Source organism: Puma concolor, chromosome C1 (assembly GCF_028749965.1).
Source record: "Puma concolor isolate L17-30 chromosome C1, mPumCon1.1.hap2, whole genome shotgun sequence".
Taxonomy (NCBI): domain Eukaryota; kingdom Metazoa; phylum Chordata; class Mammalia; order Carnivora; family Felidae; genus Puma; species Puma concolor.
The window spans coordinates 99,328,068-99,350,379 of NC_141674.1; the positions used below are offsets into that span (position 1 = coordinate 99,328,068).

Genomic DNA, 22,312 nt, shown 5'->3' on the forward strand with positions numbered 1-22,312 from the left:
AAACACTGGAGTTACATTCAAAATTCTCTCTACCTTCTAATCCTGCCACTCAATATCAAATGTGCTGTGTTTAGCATGAGTGCTTATCTGCTACTGCCCTTGACTGTATCCCAGACACTCGTCTCTTCACACCCCTGTCCACACTCTAAACAGAAATACTATTTACACATTTATTCAGCTCATATTTATTAAGCACTTGAGATAAGCCAGTCACTATTCCAGCCACTGTCATCTACCTCTGCCTATCCTACTTCTTTCTTTCCTTAAAGTAAGGACAAGTTGACCCTGACTGACCATCCAGGTCCCTGTCACTTCTCTCCTTAGACACTAATAACCCATAGGTTAGCACCTCATCACTGGCATTATTAACCTAGATAAGATGTGGCTTTTTACATATGGGCCTTTTTCACAGAAAACATCTCTGTAAAGAATCGGCACTTTATGACATTTCAAACATTTTGGATGGAAATCTTTCAAAAAAAATTTTTTTTACATTTTTTCCTGTCTTTTTTTTTTTAATTTTTTTTAACATTTATTTATTTTTGAGACAGAGAGAGAGAGAGAGAGCACGAACAGGGGAGGGTCAGAGAAAGAGGGAGACATAGAATCTGAAACAGCCTCCAGGCTCTGAGCTGTCAGCACAGAGCCCGACGCGGGGCTCGAACCCACGGACCGCGAGATCATGACCTGAGCCGAAGTCGGACGTTCAACCGACTGAGCCACCCAGGCGCCCCTCCTGTCTTCTTAGAGTACTGTATACAGAATATCCATCTAATCTTTATAACTCAGGTTCATCACTATTATTCTGTGATGTGACAGTGTGCCAAGAGAGGTAACTGGCAAAAGGGCAGGAATTTGGGAATTAAACAAGCTTCATAATGACCTTTGCAGACCCTGAGGTCTCCTGAGGTCATCCCCTGTTCTGCTTTGATAAGTATCTTATCTACGGTGGGTTTAGAAATCAGATGATGAAGTTTATCAGAAATGTTTGCAAACTAAGTATAGACAGTATCTAAGGGAGGATATGAGAGATTCTCCTACTCATAAAGTCTACCCACTTTAAAGCATGGGTTTTATACAGTCTATTTTGTTAATCAGAGGACTTTCTCCTGTAACTGCTGTTTCTCAGGTGTATTCAGAATTCTTGAGGCTGGATAAGGGACTTTTAAAAATTATGCCTTTGGTGCATTTAGCATTTTATGTACTGTATTCTCTTCTGTTGTTGACTATCTTTATGTACATGTCATAACTTTTCAATTAGATTGTTCCCTGGTTAGATTATAAACTTCTCAGGGTGTCTAGGTGCCTCAGTCAGTTAAGCATCCGACTCTTGATTTGGCTGAGGTCATGATGTCATGGTTCGTGAGATCGAGCCCCAAGAAGGGCTCTGTGCTGACAGCACAGAGCCTGCTTGGGATTCTCTCTCCCTCTCTCTCTGCCCCTCCTCCCCACATAAATAAACAAACACTTAAAAAAAAAGATTGTAAACTTCTCAAGGGCAAGTGGCATTTTATAGTCACTCATTTATTTGCTAAGCTTTTTTTTTTTTTTTTTTTTTTTTAAGCAACTACCATGTGGAAAGATCTTGGATGAAAATAAAGGGAAGACGTGGTAGCTGCACATTATTAGGGAGCGAAATGCAAATAACCAATAGAAGGTAAGAAGGTAAGTGAAACAATCCAGAGTGCTGTGTGAATCCAAATAGGGAGGAGGAATGTTTCCTGGTTGTGAGAACCGGAAAAGGCTTTGGTAAGAGGTAGCCTTTGAGCTGGATCTTGGCAGACAGGGAGAATTTCAGTGAGCAGCATTCTAGGCTTTGGGGATACCATGAGCATGGTCAGGAAGGGAGAAATACACACATGAGTTGGTGAAACATACAGTCATGCAGGAGTCTTGAGAGCACCCAACACGTTGTACCCCACGCCCCTACTTGAGTTTGGCACAAATGGAGAATTGAAACAATGGAGTGGCCGTTGGAACCCACAATTTTACCTTCACTACTAATTCAGGTTAAGTTGGAGGATTTATTGTTAGGCAAGAGCTAAATAAGCCTGATCCTCTTTAGGATAGAAAACAGAAGCCAGGGCAAGCCTCCAGGTTACACAGACCACCATTCAGCTCCTGACAAGTTTTCCAACTCTTACCTTCTACACTTGGATACTTGAGATTATTGAATTAAAACATAGAGTGGGGGCGCCTGGGTGGCGCAGTCGGTTAAGCGTCCGACTTCGGCCAGGTCACGATCTCGCGGTCCGTGGGTTCGAGCCCCGCGTCGGGCTCTGGGCTGATGGCTCAGAGCCTGGAGCCTGTTTCTGATTCTGTGTCTCCCTCTCTCTCTGCCCCTCCCCCGTTCATGCTCTGTCTCTCTCTGTCCCAAAAATAAATAAACGTTGAAAAAAAAAAAAAAAACATAGAGTGGATAGCACTTAAATGCAAATTTATTACCTTAAAATAGAGTTTATTTTACACTGTTCCCCTTCCCCCCGAAAGCACATAGTAACGGTAGCTAGATTTAATAAACTACGGTGAATTATAATCACTTCCCAGGAAAATTTAGTGAGGATTTGTGTATTTCATGGGGGCTATCCAGGAGCATCATAACTAGGAATGGAAATCCTTGACCTGTTCTAACATTGAAGAGTCTATATTTTAAAGATGAAAGACACATTTTTTTTTTGTTTATTCATTTTTGAAAGACAGAGACAGAGCATAAGCAGGGGTGGGGGGGGGAGAGAGAGGGGGACACAGAATCTGAAGCAGGCTCCAGGCTCTGAGCTGTCAGCACAGAGCACAACACGGGGCTTGAACTCACAAACCGTGAGATCATGACCAGAGCTGAAGTTGGACGCTCAACCGACTCAGCCACCCAGGCACTGCGAAAGACACACGTTTTTATAAAGCTCTACATTTCTGCACCTGAGCACGGCGGATAGACAACTGGTTTTACCCTTAAGAAGGTGGCTACCCGCGTCAGCAGCACCTGCCCTCTGGAGACAGGTGACAGGTTGGTGAGGGGTGGGCAGATGTCCTGGGGTGGCAGGCTGCAGGTGGGGTTCAAGGTTGGCACTTTGAGCATATGATGTCCTCTGAAGAAGTGTGACATGTGGGAGAGACAATGGGGACGAGAGGGATGGGGCAAGAGGTGGTGAGGGGACAGTGTGGGCTTTGGGGCTGAAGTTCCTCCCCCCTCCCCCAAGGCTAGCTTAGGGTGGGCGTGTGTTTCCCCACACCAACTGCCCACAGTGCTTCATTAGACACGCCTCTACACGAGAGCTCGTCAGGTGAGCAACTTTGGGTTCCAGCCGGATTCCAGACTCTCCACAGGGATGCTCAGCCCTACCCACGCGACACAACTAAGTAAGAAGAATGCAGATATTCAAATAAACAGATGACAACTGTTCAGCGCCTGCCTGGGCACCAGCCACTTTCCATCATCCTCCCCAGAGGCTGCAAGGTTGGCATTCCCATCCTCTCACTTTCTGGACTGAGCCCCCCACCCCGGGGGCTGTGTGCCTTCAGAGGTGTGCTCTTCCAGCAGTTTCCAGAAAACTGGCTGGGGTGGGGATGGGGGGGGCAGTGACTGCTCTGTCAGAGAAGGGAGAGGGTTGGCTGTGGGGGTGTGGGGGTGTATGGTTATTTGTGGGCTCATTTCCTGGACTGTGTGTGAACTTAAGTGTGAGTAACGTGTATTGGTTGGGCGTATATGGACATTTGCAGCTCAGTACTTGGGATGTGTGTACATGAGTGTGTGTGTGTGTGTTGGGGGGGGGGGGCAGTCCCTGGTCTGTGTGAATGTATGCGGGGCCCCGGTCAGGGCAAACAGGCTTGGATTTTGTGCATGATTGTGAATATGTGTGTGCGCGCGCGAGCATTCAAGGGTGCAAGTATGTTGGGGTGCGGGGTGGGGTCGAGGCCGGGACAGGCGTTAACGATGTATGAATGAGTGAGTGAGCGAATGATTGAGTGAGTGTGTGTGGTCAGTCCCTGGGGCCTGTGTGTGCCTGAGTGGGCACGCGCGTGTCTGAGTGTGTGCGAGCTTCGGGTGTGGAGCGACGGCGGGCGGGGAGGGGCCGGGAGACGCCGGCCGGTCCCGCCCTCCGCTGCAGGTGGGCCGGGCCCGCGGCGGGGCCGGCCGCGCTCGCTGCTCTTGGCTCGCGGCCGCGCCGGGCTCGCAGGGCTGGGCTCGGGCTGCGGGGCGGCGCCGGGACAGGAAGCGGAAAGCGGCAGTGCAGCGGCGGCGGCGGCGGCGGCGGGGCTCTGCCTCTACGGGAGCCCAGCGCAGGCCGCAGAGCCGGGGCCGCTGTGAGCCGAGAGCGCGGGCCGGGGAGCCCGCACGGCCGGCGCGGAGGTGAGTCCCGCGGGAGGCCGGGCGCGGGGCGCGGAGCCGCTCCCCGCCGCGGGACCCCGCGCCCCGACCCCGGACTGGGACCCCGGGTCCCCGCCCTCCTCGCCTCCCGCCCGGGAGCCCGCTCCCCGCCTGCGCACCGCACCCGGATCGTGCCTCGGGGGTCCCACTCCTCTCCCGAGCCCGCGAGGTGCGCCCCTCCTGCCCCGGCCCCTGCCCCGCCGCCCCGGCGCTCCCTCCCCACGCCTCGGACGCCGCCTTCTGCCCCGGCCGCACTTTGGGGTGCGCCCCGGGGTGCGCGTTCCGGCCGGCCGGCGGGGAGTGGCCGACCTTCCCGGGGCACCCGGGCGGCTGTACCGGCCCAGCGGGGCGGGGGGGCCGGGCCGCCCTGCGCTCCCTGGGAGTCAGGCGCGCACCGCGGTTCCCACCCTGCCGCGGGGCTCGACCCTGGAGCTGCCGGCCCCGGGCCAGAAACCGGCACAGAGCCGGCCTGTGTTCGCACCTCGCTTGCAAAACTGAGCCGGCCCCGGAGGCCTGGGGGGGGGGGGGGGGGCGAGTCCGGTTGCGCCCGGGAGAGCGCAACAGGCAGGTAGGAGTTTACTTTCAAAAACGCCGGGGTGGAGCAGAAGGCGTCCGGCAAGTCCCCGCCCGAGGTGTCCCCGTTGGAGGAAATCTCACCGCACCGGGGCAGCCTTCGCCACGGGCAGGACCTCCCTTCCTCCTGCAGCCTTTGAACTGCCCCAAGCAACGCGCCCACAGAAGTGTGAAGCTTTATAAAAATTTAAACGCGTCGCCGGCGGAGGCAGGCGGGGGGCGGAGCCGTGGCCTGGCGGCCGGGAGGTGAGCGGCTGAGCCTCGGAGCTGAGAAATCTCTTGCTCAGTTTTCGCGTCTTCAAACCAGGTCATCAAGGCCCAGCCGAGGAGGTGTCGTGAGCCCGTTTAGCTCCTCGTTAAGAGATGTCAGAGCGCTTAATATTCTGATGATTGTGTGGCTGGCGCGTGCGTTCTGTTGAGCCCTTTGGACGAGGCTGTGGTTGGAAGTGCATGTATTTTTAGACCTTTATGCCAAAAGCCAGCAAGCTGTAAAGAATCTGGCCGTTTTCACCGATATGTTTATGAATTTTACAGAGTTGCTGGAAAATATTATAGCTTGTGTCACCCATCAACAATGCTAATTAGCATTCTTCCTCCTCCGGGTGGGTTGATTACACAGCTCCTAGGCTTTTTAAAGTGACATGGCAGAAACTGCCTAAAACCAGGGAAAAGTAATTAGTCATTTTATGTAACTACTAATTAGAGTTTTTAGAGCTGAATTAAATCAGTGTGATCTAGCTGGGGCTTTGATTTGTGGGAGGAAACTGTTTTATTCTGCAGTTCAGAGAAAAGGACACTCTTCACCTATCCATGAGCCTTTAGAATTCCCAAACATTGGTGTCTGTCAAGGTAATTAGTGAAATTATTTGGTTGCAACTTAATTTGTAAGTAAAATGGCAGCATTTTGAGACGGCATATTTGCAAGGACTGCTTGCCAGGCAGTACATTTTTATCGTCTTATGTGTTTGAGCACCAGGACAGAACCATAAAGGAAAGTTTCCTTACCAAGCACCAGTTCCGTGTCACCTTAGTCTATTGAAGAACAGGCGTTGAGTGAGGAAGTTATTCTCCCCTCCATCCCCCGATACACACAAACACCCTGTTTGTCACCCCAGACCTCAGCGGCATTTTTGGGTTACATGGGTGCTTATCCCATTGTATTTTTAATAAGCAGTTTCTACCTTTGGACCTGCAGCTATTTCAGATTCTTTTCTTCCGGACTCTCTGCAACGCTTGGGACACCGGGCCTGTGAGCAGGAGTTGAAATTGCAAAATTCTTTGTGGGTTATGTGTGGTTTGGGACAATTTATGATGGTTGCCTGCCCTCCAATGTGTAAATAAACAGTTCTGGTAATTGCTGTATTGCTCTTCGTTTTCCATAGCTAAGCGCACAGGTTCTGGAATTAGATTCTCAGAGTTCAAGCCCTGGCTCCTTCACTTACTGTGACCTTGCTTTCCTTAACGGTAGCATGACATTAATATCTGATGTCCTTTACATTGTTGTTCTCAGGATTAAGTGGGATATTGCATGCAAATGATTTAAATGGTCCGCAACACATAGTAAGCACACAAGTAACTGTAGTCTGTTAAATTGTTATTGTCATGCTCTCTCTCTGTAAGGTAACTAGCTGTGGTTAGGGGACTAGCTGTGTGTGGGCATGTGATGTGGGCATCGTGCTATGCCATTTTCCAGAAGGTGGACAAGACAGGTTTAAGTGGACCATGTTTCTGCCAGCGGCTTTGGTCTCGCCTGCAGCCTGATGAAAAGGTGCATGCTGCTGTCCCCATTAGTGCCTTTCTGAATGCCATTTATTGGACAGCAATCATTGGACTAGGCACCATGGGATTTACAGAGGAGGTAGTACTCATAACAATCTGTTTTTTTTTTTTTAATTTAATGTTTATTTTTTTAGAGATAGAGAGAGAGAATGGGGCCCCAACATGAATGGGGCAGGGACAGAGAGAGAGGGAGACACAGAATCCGAAGCAGGCTCCAGGCTCTGAACTGTCAGCACAGAGCCTGATGCAGGGCTCAAACTCACGAACTGAGAGATCATGACCTGAGCCGAAGCCGGACGCTTAACCGACTGCGCCACCCAGGTGCCCCATAAAAATAAATTTTTTTCAACGTTTATTTATTTTTGGGACAGAGAGAGACAGAGCATGAACAGGGGAGGGGCAGAGAGAGAGGGAGACACAGAATCGGAAACAGGCTCCAGGCTCCGAGCCATCAGCCCAGAGCCTGACGCGGGGCTCGAACTCACGGACCGCGAGCTCGTGACCTGGCTGAAGTCGGACGCTTAACCGACTGCGCCACCCAGGCGCCCCCAGAGTGGCTCTTTAAATACAGTGTATGTCTCCATACCCCTCACAAGATAACTTTCTACCCTCCAAACCAGAGTTCCCGTAATTACTTCATAGCTGTAGGCAGAGCCGTTGATGTTTTTATAATTTCCTTTTCGTCAAGGTTAACTTATGTTTACCACTGTCATTACCGTAACATATTATTTCCCCCGTATGATTTTCTGAACACTGTGTTTTTCTTTTAAGTAGTAGTCAGGTATATTTTATGTGGGTGAACTTGACTTTAGGGAAAGATCCTCTCTGAGGCCAGTGACCTTCAATTTGTTTTTAATAAAGCATGGCGAAGGGGGTTCTCTCTGACATTTGTGCCTGGGAATCCCAGAATTTAAGATGCTGCCATGCAGTCAAAAGTGCCCTGTGCACCTGTCCCAGCGTTGCCCTCCTGGCCTTCATGAGATGTCACTTGACCAGCCCTCACCCTTCCCTGGTGTTTGCCTCCGTCTCCCACCCAAGCAGTGCCTATAGCTGGTACTACAGGGGTGAAAGGCAGGAGGGCAGTGGTGGGGGGGGGGGAGAGGGGGTAGTCAGGGTGTTTGTGGGAAGCAGCTGAACGAGACTGCTGCTGATTTTTACTTAGTGTGTCTGCAGTGAGATTGTTGTGTGAGCAAAAAGTTGGTGGTTCTGACATCACCACTAACCTAATCGCTGCGTTACTTTCCTCTTCTGTAAAACTGAGAATGTAAACTAGACAATGGCTAGGGTTTCTTCCACAGTGGATCTGTGGCCTCCACGGCCTGAGGTCTGCCACAGAAACCCTTACTCAGCACACATTTATTGATTGCCTGGTATATTTCAGGAGCTGAACAGACAGTAACGAATGTGGTCCCTGCCCTGGTGGTGCTTACAGTCTCCACTGGAGCCAGACATTAAGTAATCGTGCAATGTATGATTAGAAATTGTGACATAAAGGAAAAGTATAGGATTCTGTGAAGGGGCCTCATGTAGACTGGAGGGTCCAGAAGGGCCTCTTGAAAGAAGCAGTATTTATTTATTTTTGAATTTTTTTTTCATGTTTGTTTTTTGAGAGAGAGAGCGTGAGCAGGGGAGGAGCAGAGAAAGAGGGGGGAAGAGGATCCAAAGCGGGCTCTGTGCTGACAGCAGAGAGCCGGATGGGGGGCTCGAACTCACAGTCTGTGAGATCATGACCTGAGCCAAAGTTGGAGAGCCTGGTGCCTTGAAGGGCCTGGAGCTGGAGAAGGAAGAGTGCAGCCTGGGAGGTGGGCAGGGCCCACACACCAAATGAAGGATTTTGGTTTATGCCAACTGTCATGGGACACCATCCATGTGCTGGTTTCAAGCAGAGAAATGACCTCCACGTTGTGATATGAAAGATCACTCTGGGTGCTGTGCACCTGCCAGTGTGGGTCCTCTCTGGGGCCAGGATGATAGAGGGACAGTTCCAGATTCCAGGATCCATATTTATATATATATATATATATTTTTTTTTATTTTGAGAGAGAGAGAGCGCGCGCATAGACGCGTGCACAGATGTGCAAGTGAAGGGGGGGCAGAGAGAGAGGGGGAGACAGAGGATCCGAAGCAGGCTCTGCACTGTCAGCATGGAGCCTGATGCAGGGCTCGATCCCATGAACTGTGAGATCATGACCTGTGCTGAAACCAAGAGTCTGATGCTTAACTGACTGAGCCACCCAGACACCCCTATGTTTACACGTTTATATGACTGTCCTATTCAGGCCAGTGTAGCAGCCTATCAGTTTATTACCCCAGGAACCTGATTCCTTTTCATTACTTTATTATTTTCCTGATAAGGCATCCCTCTGACCTTATTTGAATCCTGCTACTTTCTTGTGCATAGAGGCGAACTGTCTCCGAAAGATAGCATTGCAGTGATAAGCTTCACCATGGGTGTTCCTGTGGGCTGTATCGAAGCTCTTTCGTTGGCCCTTAAAATGAGTCCACCCGGGATTTTGTCCGTTTGCCTGCTGCTGCTTGTGCTTAATCCTTACTCAGATCTTGGACAAGAGTAGATCACTGAAATAGAGACAGCATGATTTAGGAGAAAGGGCCCGAGCTCTGTGTAGACTGGATTCTGTGGGGAGACCTGCAGGCTTCGTAATACACGAGCCCTCTGTCCACAGAGCCTGGGGGAAGTGGGTGGCTGAGCACCAGGAGAGTGACGGAGGCTCCTGAGGACTGACGTCAGCACTTAGTGACAGCAGGATGTGTGCGAGTCACAGGAAAGAGACTGTCAGAAGTGGCACCGGGCTGGACTGTACCCCCCCCCCCCCCCCCGGCAGAGGAAATTGGAAAGAGGTAGCCGAGTAGATGTGCCCTGGGGATTCTTTCAGTATTTGTTGGGTACCTACCATGTTCAGAGTATCTTGGTGTAGGCAAATCATAGCTCCTAACTCCAAGGAGCTTATGCGAGAATAAATCCGTGGACAAAGAAGAAGAAAGGGCGAGTGTTGAGACTGAAGGGATAACCCGATGGGGGGAGAGGGAAGGCGCGTTGGAGAAATGGTAGCACCAGTACCATCAAGTCAGAGGCTGACGGGCAACAGAGAGCTCTGGGACGACAGGCCGGGGGCCGTGTGCGTGTGCTGTTGTCTCTGCTGTGTCCCAGCAGCGCTTACCGGGGTCTCCTGTGGCTGCTTGCTAAATGCAGAGGTAGATGAATGCAGAAATGGGGTCAGAAGGTCTAGGGAAAGGAGGACGAGGCTGTGACCTTTGGGTTTGGCCCACTTAGAGCTAGTTCAGTGGAGTGTCGAGGGAGGAGGATTGGGGTGACAGTCGAGAGGGAGGGAGTGGCAGCAGATACAGACCACCCCTTTGAAGAGTACAGGCAGGACTTGTGGGAGAACGTGGACGTGGGTGCCGGTAGAGTCAGGTAAAGCCCTTCCCCAGAGGTCACTCGGGAGCCCAGGATTTCCTTTGAGGGACGTGCCTGGAGTTGTCCTAATAGATGGCCGGAGGTTTTAATGAGGACTTGGAATGACATCCTTGTGCGGAGGGAAGAGGGAAATGAAGCCTGGGTTGCCATGTGCCTTCCGCAGGGAGCCTGGTTTAATGTTCTCACCAACCTTAGGAGGAGCTCATGTGAAGTGGCCTCATTTTATGGGCGGTGGGTGAATAGTGGCTCAGAGATGTCATGACTGGGAAGCATGAACAGGACCAGCCCAGGTCTCAGGGCCTGGGTCACCTGCCTCTGAGACAGGCCAGCAGCATTTAGCCAGAATTAGCTAATTAGCTCCTGGTACTGAGAGGTTTAGTAATTTGAGGTTTCATAACCAATAAGGGGATAACCAATAAAGCCTGGGATTGGAACCCAGCTCCCGATACCGTATCTGTTGCCATTTTCAGATCACCCCTGGGAGAACAGTGGCTGGCTGATTTATCCCAGTTTGACAGATGAGGAAACTGAGGCCGACTTCAAGGCAAGCGGCCCCTCCCAGGTCGTCCTGGACAGTGAAGAGGTCTGGCTAGAACCCATGTCCCCCCACTGCTCGCCTTGGGCTCTTGATGGCAGAGGAGAAATGATGAGTCTGGACACCCAGGCCCAGGGAGGTTCGCCCAGGGTCACAGCCCCTGGAAGTGAACATGCCTCACTTAGAGCGAATGCTGAGGGCAGACGCATCCTAAGCGGTGTTTGAGGCTGAGGGCCTCTAGGTTTACAGGTTGTTGGCAGGGTCATTGTGGGGGGCGGGGAGGGCATTGGCATTTGCAGCTCCTTTGTTTTCTCTCCACACTTATCTCACTGGCTTTGTTTGCACTGGAAGGAGGGGCCCTGAATGGGCGGAGACCAGCTCTGGGGTGAGGGATACAGGGGCAGACAGACTTGTGGTTCTCGGGCTTCTAGAAGTCAAGGTTGAGCATGTGGGGCTCAGGAATGTACTTGGAAATGTTTCCCATTTATTTCTATTGCAATGCAATATCTAATGAATTTGGGGAAACACCCAGGAGCCGGCAACAAATAAATCACCTACTTCCATTTTCTGATGTTCCCTCTTAATCATGTTTACATAAGCCTTTTATATGATTGTAACTGTAACCCAGATTCAGGATGTATTTATAATCCTGTAGTGTGTCTTTTATTTATTTATTTTTTACTTAAAAAAATTTTTTACATCTATTTATTTTTGAGAGAGAGGGAGAGAGAGCGCGAGCAAGGGAGGGGCAGAGAGAGAGGGAGACACAGAATCCGAAGCAGGCTCCAAGCTCTGAGCTGTCTGCACAGAGCCCGACACGGGGCTCGAACCCACGAACCGTGAGATCGTAACCTGAGCTGAAGTTGGACGATTAACCAGCTGAACCACCCAGGTGCCCCTGTAGTCTGCCTTTTAAATTTACCATTATATTGTAAAACTTTCCATACTTCGTAATTATTTTAAACAGCTCTATGATTTTTCTTTGGGTGGATGAATCATGTTTTCCTTACCTATTCCTCTGCTTTGGGGGCATTTAGATGATTTCTCACTTTCCACTGTTATAGACAATGCGGTAGTAGTTTTTCTTTAAAAAAAAAAAAAATTCTTTCCCTAGGATAAATTCTCAGGTGTTTGGATTCCTGGATTAAAGAGACAAAAAACTTTTTCTCTCTTTTCTTTCCTTCTTTTTTTTTTTTCATTGGTTTTCAGCAACTGCAAGCAACATCCCTTAAAAGCTGCTTCCCTGTGTATTGTTCTTGGGACCGGCAAACTGGCAGTGGGGGCTGGGCACTGTCTAGGCTGTGGGATGGGAAGTCACTTCCTCCAGCCTGAACCCATGCAGCGAGGCTGTGGCCAGGAAATGGCCAAGGGCCAGGTCTCTCCCAGCTCTGGTTTGCCTGCTGCTGTGGAAGGGGTTTGCCCCGCACCTGCCTCCCAGACACCCGGGGAAGCTCATTGCTGCCTGGGCGGTGCATTTAACACTCAGACACTTCTTCCTTGCTCACTCTGTTCCGTAACAGAGACCCCAGAGGCGGTGGTTGCCGTCATTTATCTTCCAAGATCTTTGGGTTGCCTTTGACGGTAAATCTCTTTTTTTCTCTCCACTTTTCCTAGAATTTGTTCCTGTCGAAGAGCGGCTCCTGGATCTCCAGACCCTTTGCAGTCTTAGGAGGCGAGTAGGTGAAATTCCCTACCTCTGAGGAGAAACACTGCCCGCTCCTTCATCAAGAGCAAGCTCCCCATTGCTATGGATACCGAATCCACATACTCTGGATATTCTTACTATTCAAGTCATTCGAAAAAATCTCACAGACAAGGGTATGTAAGCTCTGGGTTGTTCCACATTTCCTTCTGGGGACACTGGCAGGTGGGTCCAGATTTCAAGACTCACTTTTCAAATGGCAAAGCCAGGTTGCAGGGCTGCTGATGGCTGGAAGTTCAGCCCACGGTGCGTGAGAAGCTGCTGGACGTTAAGGGCATTTAACTCGCATTGGGAGCAACTATACCACCAATGTATATTTTACAGCTGCCATTACGGTTGACGACCTTAAGTGTTCACAACTGATTTTAAATTAAAGTTTCTCCCTGCAGTGGAAATGTTTTCCATTTCTAAGTGCTTCTCATAGATGACAGTTCTCCCAAAGCTTTACCGAGAATGTAAATGAAAGTTTAAAAAAAAAAAAAAGTGTTAATTTGTTGCTTTTTACCCAAAGCTGCTGACTCATTGTCCACTAGGCATTTGCTGTGAGGTTAATGCACGAGGTGGTGGGATTGGCCTGGTGCCATATCTCTCTCTGACTAGTTTTCCCAGTGAACAGGCCCAGGTTATGAAAAAAACGCCATCCGAGGTGATGGGGCCCTGTAGCCTTCCTCTGTGCAAAGTGCACAGGTCTGCACTGGTGTTCCTAGAGCCTGCGGTATTCCAGACCTGCAGAATGTTTGGTGAGGAAAGGAACAAGGGAAGGAAGGAAGGAAGGGAGGGAGGGAGGGAGGGAGGGAGGGAGGGAGGGGTGCTACTGTAACTGGTTAAGAATACAGATGGTAAAGTTGTAGTGCTATATGCTGCCTCTTACTTAGACTCCTCACCTGTGAAATGGGTATAGCAGTACCCTACTTACAGGGCTAGTGAGAGGATTAAATTAGATTGTGCTTGTAAAGCGTTTAACACAGCACAAGGTGGGAGGTCACTATCCCGTGGCCGTATCAATGCTGTTAATGGCCTTGGCATGTCAGCATTACATTCAAAGGTTCCAACTGGCCACAGCTCAGAGGTCCAGCTGTGGTCACAGCCCAGTGTGGGCTGGGAACGGTAGTGGAGGTGGTGTTTCCCTGACCAAGCAGTTCCTCATACAAGCAGCTGAATGCAGAGTGGGATTTTGTTTTGTAAAACGGCAGTAAGATGTGTCTGTCTAATTGACTTACTCGTTTGTGAGCCCATTTGGATTTACACAGGCAGCGGGAGGTCTGGGAGGATATTCTCCAAGCTGCCCGCAGCGGTCACCCACAGGAAAGGGTCCAGACACGAGATGGTGACTGATGGCAGTTTTGTTTACGCTTTATCTTTCTGTACCCATTCAATCTTCCCTAAGGGTGTGTTTCGTAATTAAGAATATGAACAGAATGAAAGAATATAAAACAAAAATCTCCAAAGATTGTTTAATGACCCGAGACAATGTTTATGAATCTGTGTTATAAAAAAACAGGAGTCAAAACTTTGCACGTTACAATAGTTACATATTCTTATGAGAAAATGAATGGTAACATTGACGATGCTTGTCCTGTTTCTGAGTATAGGGTTATTAAGATTTTGATTGTTGTTGTTGTTGTTTTTGAAACCTCCATTATTTTCTAAATGTTCATGTGTTGGTCTTTTAATCCTAAAAATGTGGGGCAGGGATGTGAATGAGCTTGCCCAGACCCTGGGTAAGCCTTTCTGGCAGCATATGCAACAGAAGCCTGCTGAGTGAGGCTTCAAGTACCATAGATGAGCCCAGATCCCGAGAAAGTCAGAAACACTCTGGTGATCAGAGATTCATCACAAGTTTCAACCGCTGGGTACATGTACCAGACGAGTTCTAAAACACCAGAAACAGCTGTTTGGAAACATCAGATCTTTGGCTCTAACTGGAGAAAGCCATTCCCTTGTCAGTGTGTCAAGCTTCCCTTTTCCACATGGTGGTGACAGAAGTAGGAATTTGGGGTTCTGTTGGTGCTTGGAGATGAATCGGGGAAGACGTGTTCTGAGTAGGAACCATCTCTGGCCTCCCCTGCCTGTATGTTTGTCCCAACTGTCACACTTCAAGGCCCCAGGCTGTGCTCTGCTGTTTCCTCCGGCCTCTCAGGGGCCCCCCACAAATTGATACAGCAGTGCTCTCGTGGTGACTTTAAGAGACAATAACTTCCAATTAAAACAGCCTGCGGAATTCTTAGTGCCTTTTCGGACCCATGCGGAAAGTCCTTGGCAAATGATAGCACAAGCTGAGACTTTCAATAAAGCAATCAAGGAATGTTCCTGAATACCTATTTAGAAAAGCTCTGGGTGAAGGGATGGGGAAAAACAGCACCCACATGCGGTGAGTTCTCTGAGAGCCCTGGAGGGTGTAGTAATTGACGATGGGACCGAGCCTGTAGTCTGTGGATGGTGGATGCCAGGGAGTTCTTTGTCTGGGCGTAAAGAATATTAAGTGGTAATAATACCCCTCACTGGCACATAAGCAGGCCCTAGACCCAGCCAAGGGTATTGTGTCCCCCAGGAGTGTCCCCGTGAAGGCTGCTCTGCTCAGGGATTTGTCAGAAATTTGAATGAAAAGTAGGAAAGGGGAGGGACCTTGGTTTTTGGTAATTTTAGTAGGCCCCTAACTCAGGCATAATGAAGTGTACCAAACTTGATATGCCCAGTGACTCGGCGATCATCTTTGGGGGACTGGCTGGGTTCCAAACAGATGACAAGTGACTCCTTTTTAACAAAGAGGTCAGTGGTCTGGTTTTGTGATGTCTGCTGTCTCCAGAGGGTGTCCAGTTAACTTGCTGGGAAAATGGTGCGGACTTCAGCCGACCTTGCCTTACCTTTTGCGTTCCTGGAGTTACATGCTACAGCTATAACAGTGATGCTAATGAACCCTTAGCAGGTACCTGCTAGGACCCTCAGGCTAGGACCCTCATGTGCTGAAATGCATTGTTCAAAAGAGGGCTGCCTGAGCGGTGAGGGAACTGGTGCTTTTGTTCCCAGGCCGCCCCAGAGTCGGTTTGCCAGGTGCCCAGCCCTCCCACCCGACTCCATGCCGACCGGAAGCGGCCAGCCAGCCCCACAGTCAGCAGAGAAAGGACAGGTAGTGGGTGGTGGTAGAGAAGGAAAGGGAGGAGTGACTGGTGGGGCCGGCTTTCCCCAAATAGAAATAGACCAACAACAGACACAGAGCTGAATAGTCTTCCCAGGAAATGCCGACTGTGGTGGGAACGGAACAGGAATCGATGGGGGTTCTGGCTAGAGCAAGGGCATTTTACAGCAGCCCCCAAGGGCTCAGCTCTAGAGCCACCTGGGTAGATGCGTTTGCACACACATACACACACGCAGGTACAGACACGTGCTGGGGCCTCCTGCGTGCCGTCGCTGGCTTCTCCACCCTCTCGCCCGCACGCACACGGGACAGTTACACTGATCTGGACTCTGATGGGCAGATGCTGCATAGAGACCGACTCACAGGTGAAGACACCGGTTCCTGTGGCTGACACAGCTGCCCGGCACACCGGTGATCCACACCACTGAGGCGGAGCCGGAGACCCTCCCTGGCGTGCATGCCTTTGTCACAGCCCTCTTGTGGCGTGGTGGCCTTACCCAGCCCCCTGCTTCAGTCTCCTGTTTCCACTCTTAGATCCCGCAAACAGCGGGGAGCCCTCTCCCGGAGTGCACTCGACACGGCATTTGGAGCCGTAGAGATGGACATGTGAGCACCCACTGTAGTGAGGCGGCCATCCTGCAGCTCGAAGCTCTGCACCCTGGACAACACCGAACGGCAGTAATTTTGTTGGACTTCTCCATTTAGGACTGGCTCCGACACCTTCCCGGAGCGGTAACTCACCACCGGTGATTTTTGTAAAAGCCGTGTGACCACAGGCACCGGCCCAGTGTTGACCGACCCCACTGCTGATGCTGTGTCCTGACGCAACGCACGCTGGCCTGAGCCTCGTCCCCAGCCTCATCCGCTTAACGCTGTTTTAATAAAGAAGCCACGCTATGCCGCAACATCGCGCAGCCAGGCGTTACACTCACGGCTCCCATTATTGAGCCCCTGTTGTATACAGGCATGTCACAAACAGCCAGGCTGCCAGGCAGTCACCCCCAACAACCCTCCTCCTCAGAGCATTTGGGGGGAAGCACCTTGGGGCAAGTTTCCCTGGACCCCCCGCATCTTAATCACCGGGGGTGCTGGTGACAAATGCAGATTCCCATTGTCTGCCTGCCAGAATTCCCTAGGGGTGGGGCCAGCGAATGTACCTAAATCCCATCCTGGTGCAGGTGTGGGAAGCACTGGTTTAGGGTATCTGGCTCTGGGGGATGAGAAACCTTCCCGGGGTTATCAGATAGTAGGCTCCTGTCTGGTTCACCTCAGATGTCGCCAGGGGAATGGTTAGGCTGTCACTTCTCCTTTGGGTGCTGCGGGGCCCTTTAAGAGCCGCGGGGGTGGAGGTGGTCAGGTTGATGGCTGGCCCTAGAGAGGCTGTTTCCATCCCTGGGTGCCTCCCCACTTGCTTTCTGCCTTGGCAACGTTCAGGCTCAGCACTTGGCACTCAATGAAAGAATTTTGATTTCCAGTGGAATTTGTGCTGTCACAGGATTTGACCCCTGGGACTAGTGAATAGATAGATGGGTTGGGGGAGCATGTGACTTGGCTGACGGCAGAAAGAGTGATGGATGGGAAAGCGGTTGGGGATGGTGGAAACACAGGGTGGAAGGGGAGGCTCCTGGGTCTGGCCGATGGAGGCCCTGGGGAGCGGGGGTTCTAGGCTTCGTCCACACTCTTCATCCTGAAGACTGCGCAGACGCGTGGGAAGGCTCTCCCAACTTGTTTTTTGTTTCGCACACCACTGGGTCCTTTTGAAGTGAGTGTCTTCGGCAGCCCAGAGCGTGGGACCCATCGCTTCATGCTGTCCAAGTTCACAGTGCCTTTGTGGCCACCAGAAGTAGCTCCACAGGCAGATTTCATGGCTCCGGTAGTTCATCCAACAGAGGGTGTCAGGATGAGCATTAGGAATGTTCGTGCCACCAGATCTGCAGATCAGCGCAGCGTAGCGGGTATGAGACGCGGTGGTGGGAGCAGACCTGGGTTCACATCCTGCTCTGCCGCTCACTACGACTTTGGGAAGTCAGTTAAGCTCCATGACCCTCAGTTTCCTCATCTGTAAAACAGGGACAAGGCCACCAGCCTCAGACAGTCACGGTTAGGATTGAATGAAGTTAATGAATTGAAGCACACCGTGAGGTGCTCTCTAAATCGAAGTGGGAGTGGAATGATTGGCACTGATGGATGCATCTCTGGGTAAACAGACAGATTCTCTGCTGTTGTCCTCGTTACCTGGTTAAAATAAAACACCCAAGTTGACCAGAGCACGTGTATTTCTAGACTCTAATTTAGCAATAGATTGGGATGATAAGTTATGCTCTAGCAGTTGGAGATGCTGTCACTGAGAACTTCTGGGACCAAGAAAGCCTCCCTGCTCTTTGAAGGAAATAACCAATGATTATCCTAGGGAGGTACTGATAAGGTAGGAGTTTGCCCCCAGGAAGTCTGCATGTGATTTTGTTTGGTAAATGATAGGTTAACAGGACACTGTGGAGAAGGAGTTGGATTGTGTATTAATAGCTCCTTTTATATCTCCTTCTTTGAGGCCCCTGTAACTGAAATCTGCACACGTTATCTGTGGGGTATGATCATTATCCCCATGTTAACAGATGAGGAAACTGAGGTTTTCAGAAGTTAAATAATTTGTGCAAATCGAATAGGGGCAGACCTGAGATCTGACTGATGTCCCCAGAGTCTATGTGTGCAGTGCTCTGTCCTGTCTGGGGGGCCTTGGGAATGAGGGCAAGTGTTTGAGGGAGGACTGATGTCAAGGAGGCCGTATAAGACCGGAGGTTGAGGGAGCTTACTCTTGGCCACCGAGGGGCTCCTTTGGGGGGGGCTCCTGAACTGAGTGTTCACAGACGGGGGTGGGAGTCCCAGTTTCTGTAGGTGGTTAATGGCTAGGTTGTGACCACACTCAGCTTCACACAGTAGTTGATCCCTGTTGTAATTTCAACATTGACCCGAGGCAGGGTGCTCTCACGGTTGCCCTGGAAGACCACCCAGGAAGTGCATCTGGGGTAAAATGAGGCAGCAGCCTGAACATACACACACATAGACAGTTGCACCCCTTGGTGTCATTTGTACTAGATTTTTGTGTTCCTCTGGGTCCTTCGGACTCAGCCAGAGCCTATGGGAATGACTTTCAGTTTGAATTTCTAGGAATGAGAAGTAAATGCTTCTCTGTGCTGGTTTAGAATTTCCTTTCTTCTTGTCTTATGCAAAGGTGTAGGGTGACAGTGTGTCCCAGATTTTTTTGGACAGACCAAAGCGTAAACATTTTGCAGTATTGCCCCCACAAGAAAGTCCTAGAAAATGAATTTAGGCAGATTGTAAACAAATCAAGTCAGCTACAGAAATTCTAAAATTCACAGTGTGAGGCTTTGAAAAGGTGTATTTTCAATTCCACTGTTGAGGGTGGAGTGAGTCTCTGTTTTGGGTCTTCGGATGGCAGGAGGAAAATACTAAGTTGGGAGTAAAAATGAGCTTATTCCTTGTAGGCGGGTGGCGTGGGTGGGTATTGGCTGCGTGCGTGTGTATATGTGTGTGTGTAGAATTTTTCTAAGCTCAAAATCAAATCTGCAATGTATTTTGATGAGAAGTGATTCACGTGGTATAAACGTGCTAGCTGATGATCAGTCATTTTTGTTTTTTTCAGGGAGAGAAATAGAGAGAGACACAAATCACCCCGGAATAAAGATGGCAGAGGGTCAGAAAAATCTGTCACCATTCAAGCTCCCACTGGAGAGCCCCTGTTGGCAAACGATTCCACTCGGACAGAGGAAGTTCAGGTAAGGATCAAAGGCAGTCTGTAAGCACACTGCCACTGGATCAAGACTCTTTTCAGTAAATGTTTTCCTAAGTCTTGTTGCAGTAGGTTCTCTTGGGTTTTTATCTTTATTTTTCTAGCATGATAATTAGTTTATCTATGTCTCGTGGTTTCTTGTTGGTCTAAGGACAGCCTGTCCTGCCATTGGCTGCCTTGGGGATTGTTCTGAAATGCGATTGGTTGGCCTGCTTTGACTATGGTGTTGAAAAGAAGCCAGCCGGGCTGATGACAGGGCAGAGAAAGGGAAAGTTACAGGCTGTCGTCTCCAGAGACTCGTTCCAAAGTGGAACAGTACGGGAGGGAAGGAAATGTCCTCTCTAGCAGCCCTGAGTGGCATGGAGAAGAAGAGGTTCAGAGAGCCCAGACTGACCGCTAAGAGATATATGAAATAAATCGGGGGCTGGACACTTAGATGCCCGGTAGGAAAACGTGGAAGAATGAAATAGGCCCTCAGTCACAGAGAAGGGACACACACATATCAGGCAGGCTGGGGGCTGAGCAGCAAACTGTGGGGCACCTCAGCGTCCGGACAGAGGCGTAGAGCATTGGGGTCTGTGGCAAACTAGAGAACGCATTTCCTCTGTCAAAGGAGCAGCAGCTCCCCAGCTCTGGACACGTCTTACTGCTCAGGGGTGCAGGAATTCTGTGTTTCTGGGTGTACTGGTACTTAAGAAGAGCTGGAAATCAGGATTTTATGTGAAGTCACCCAGTTTTAAAATATTGGCAGTGTATTAAAAGACACCGTGTGGGGGGCGCCTGGGTGGCGCAGTCGGTTAAGCGTCCGACTTCAGCCAGGTCACGATCTCGCGCTCCGTGAGTTCGAGCCCCGCGTCAGGCTCTGGGCTGATGGCTCGGAGCCTGGAGCCTGTTTCCGATTCTGTGTCTCCCTCTCTCTCTGCCCCTCCCCCATTCATGCTCTGTCTCTCTCTGTCCCAAAAATAATAAACGTTAAAAAAAAAAAAAAAAAAAAGACACCGTGTGGGTTCTTGTCTCTGGGTCCTGACTATCTGGCAGCCCGCCTGATTTAAATAAACATCTGAGCTGTACTGAGAAACACGCTTGCATACCTTCCACAGCTCTTGAAATACATGCACGTACAGCCTTGGCCCTGAATAGACCGATGTATGCTCACACCTGCAGCTGCACACATACGTGCATCTTTAAGCAGACAGAGGCGCTGAAATTGGGATTCCTCAGAGCACACGAGGTGCTCTCAGAACCCAACGCTCAGCTGTGGGATGAAGGTGGAGTTTGGCCAGTGATGAGTAAATGCCGTCAGTAGGAACGTTGCACTGTCTGCCACGGCTCTGGGAGGGCCAGAGGGGTGGCCTTGACTGGCTGACCCTGAGATTGGACGCCCTTGAAGTGCTGCAGGGCGGCAGTTTCCTTCCGCGTGTGGATTCCGCAGTGCTGGCGGCCCACTGGGAGGACATTTCTTCTTTGCCGCTTCTCTACACCTTGGAGCTCGCCAGAAAGCTGTTCGTGTTTACGCTAAGTTGATGTGATGGGAAAGGCCCTGACGTGGGTTTTTGGAGGCGGTACTTCTCAGCAGCTCTGTGACCAAGGGCAGTCATGACCTTTGTGGGCCTCAGGCTCTTTAGATATCAGATTTAGAGGATCTTAGATCCTTTCTGTTCTAAGAACCCCAAGCTTCGGAGGACGCTTCGGACAGCTACGCTCTTTAGGCACAAGGTGTACATCCATTCAGGGGATTTACTTAGAAACGCTGGCTAAACCATAGCAGTGTGGTGGTCAACGAAATGACCACGAGACACTAGGAATAATTACTTCCACACTGATTATCAACTGAATATTAGGCCCAGTACACAACATGGAATCCAGTATTTACGTTTCACTCTTTCTAGGTGTTATAAAGTAAGTTATTTTGTGTAGGCTGTGAACTCACCTTATATTACAAGTTGTTGATTTTTTTTTAATGTTTGTTTATTTTTGAGAGAGAGAGAGAGACAGAGTGCGAGCAGGGGAGGGGCACAGAGAGAGGGAGACACAGAATCCAAAGCAGGCTCCAGGCCCTGAGCTGTCAGCGCAGAGCCCAAGGTGGGACTCGAACTCACGAACCCACGAGATCATGACCTGAGCTGAAATCGGATGCTTAACCGAATGAGCTACCCAGGCTCCCCACAAGTTGTTGATTTTGGACGTTGTGGCTATTTTTTCCTCTATATCGGTGATTTTTTTTTTTTTTTCATTGAAGGGAATTTACCCACAGAAATGAACAGATTTCAAGTGTAGGGTTTGAGAATTTCAAACAGCTGAATAAACCCAGAGAACTTATACTATCGATACATACGTTTTTATTCCTCTACAAAGTTCTCATGTTCTCCCCAGTCAATTCCCGTCCCCACCCCCACCTCTCCAAGACAGACCCTATTTTGATTTCTACCGCCATAGATTAGTTTTGCCTGCTTTAGAATTTAATGTAATTGGGATCGTACTCTTTTGTTTGAGACGTTTTTTAGTCAGCGTAATGATTTTGAGATTTACCAAGTTCTGGTGTGTTTTAGCAATTCATCCTTTTTTATTTTCGCTGAGTAGTATTCTGTCGTCTGAATATACTATAGTTTGTTACCCATCCTTCTGGTGATAGATAGACATTTGAGGTGTGCCATTTGGGGCTACTGTGAATAAAGCTGTTAAGAACGTTCTGGCACGGGTCTTCTTGCGGATGTGTATTTTCATTGATTTTGGATAAAACCGTGGGAGTGGCATTGTTGGATCATACAGTTCAGCATATAGTGAAATTTGTATGACACTACCAGACCCGTTTTCAAGAGTGCTTGGACCATTCGGTACTTCCCTCAGACATGTGTGAGAGAGTCTTGGTGGCTTTTGGCGTTGTCCTAGAGAGTTTGTGGTATGGGATACTTGTAACCTTCCAAGTCGAAGACCTGTTTGTTCATCGGTCAAGACCATTGCCACCGCCCACCAGTCC

At 49.9% G+C, this 22,312-nt stretch overlaps 1 protein-coding gene across 1 annotated transcript in view; it reads left to right on the forward strand.

Annotated features, from left to right (window-relative positions):
- Positions 1-4,191: 4,191 nt before the first annotated feature.
- Positions 4,192-22,312, forward strand: part of VANGL1 (VANGL planar cell polarity protein 1) — a 54,437-nt gene continuing 36,316 nt past the window's right edge. The window contains exons 1-3 of the mRNA XM_086717911.1: positions 4,192-4,348; positions 12,304-12,507; positions 19,189-19,321. Coding sequence (XP_086574037.1) covers positions 12,437-12,507; positions 19,189-19,321 — 204 coding nt within the window. The 5' untranslated portion in view covers positions 4,192-4,348; positions 12,304-12,436. The remainder of the gene's footprint in view (positions 4,349-12,303; positions 12,508-19,188; positions 19,322-22,312) is intronic.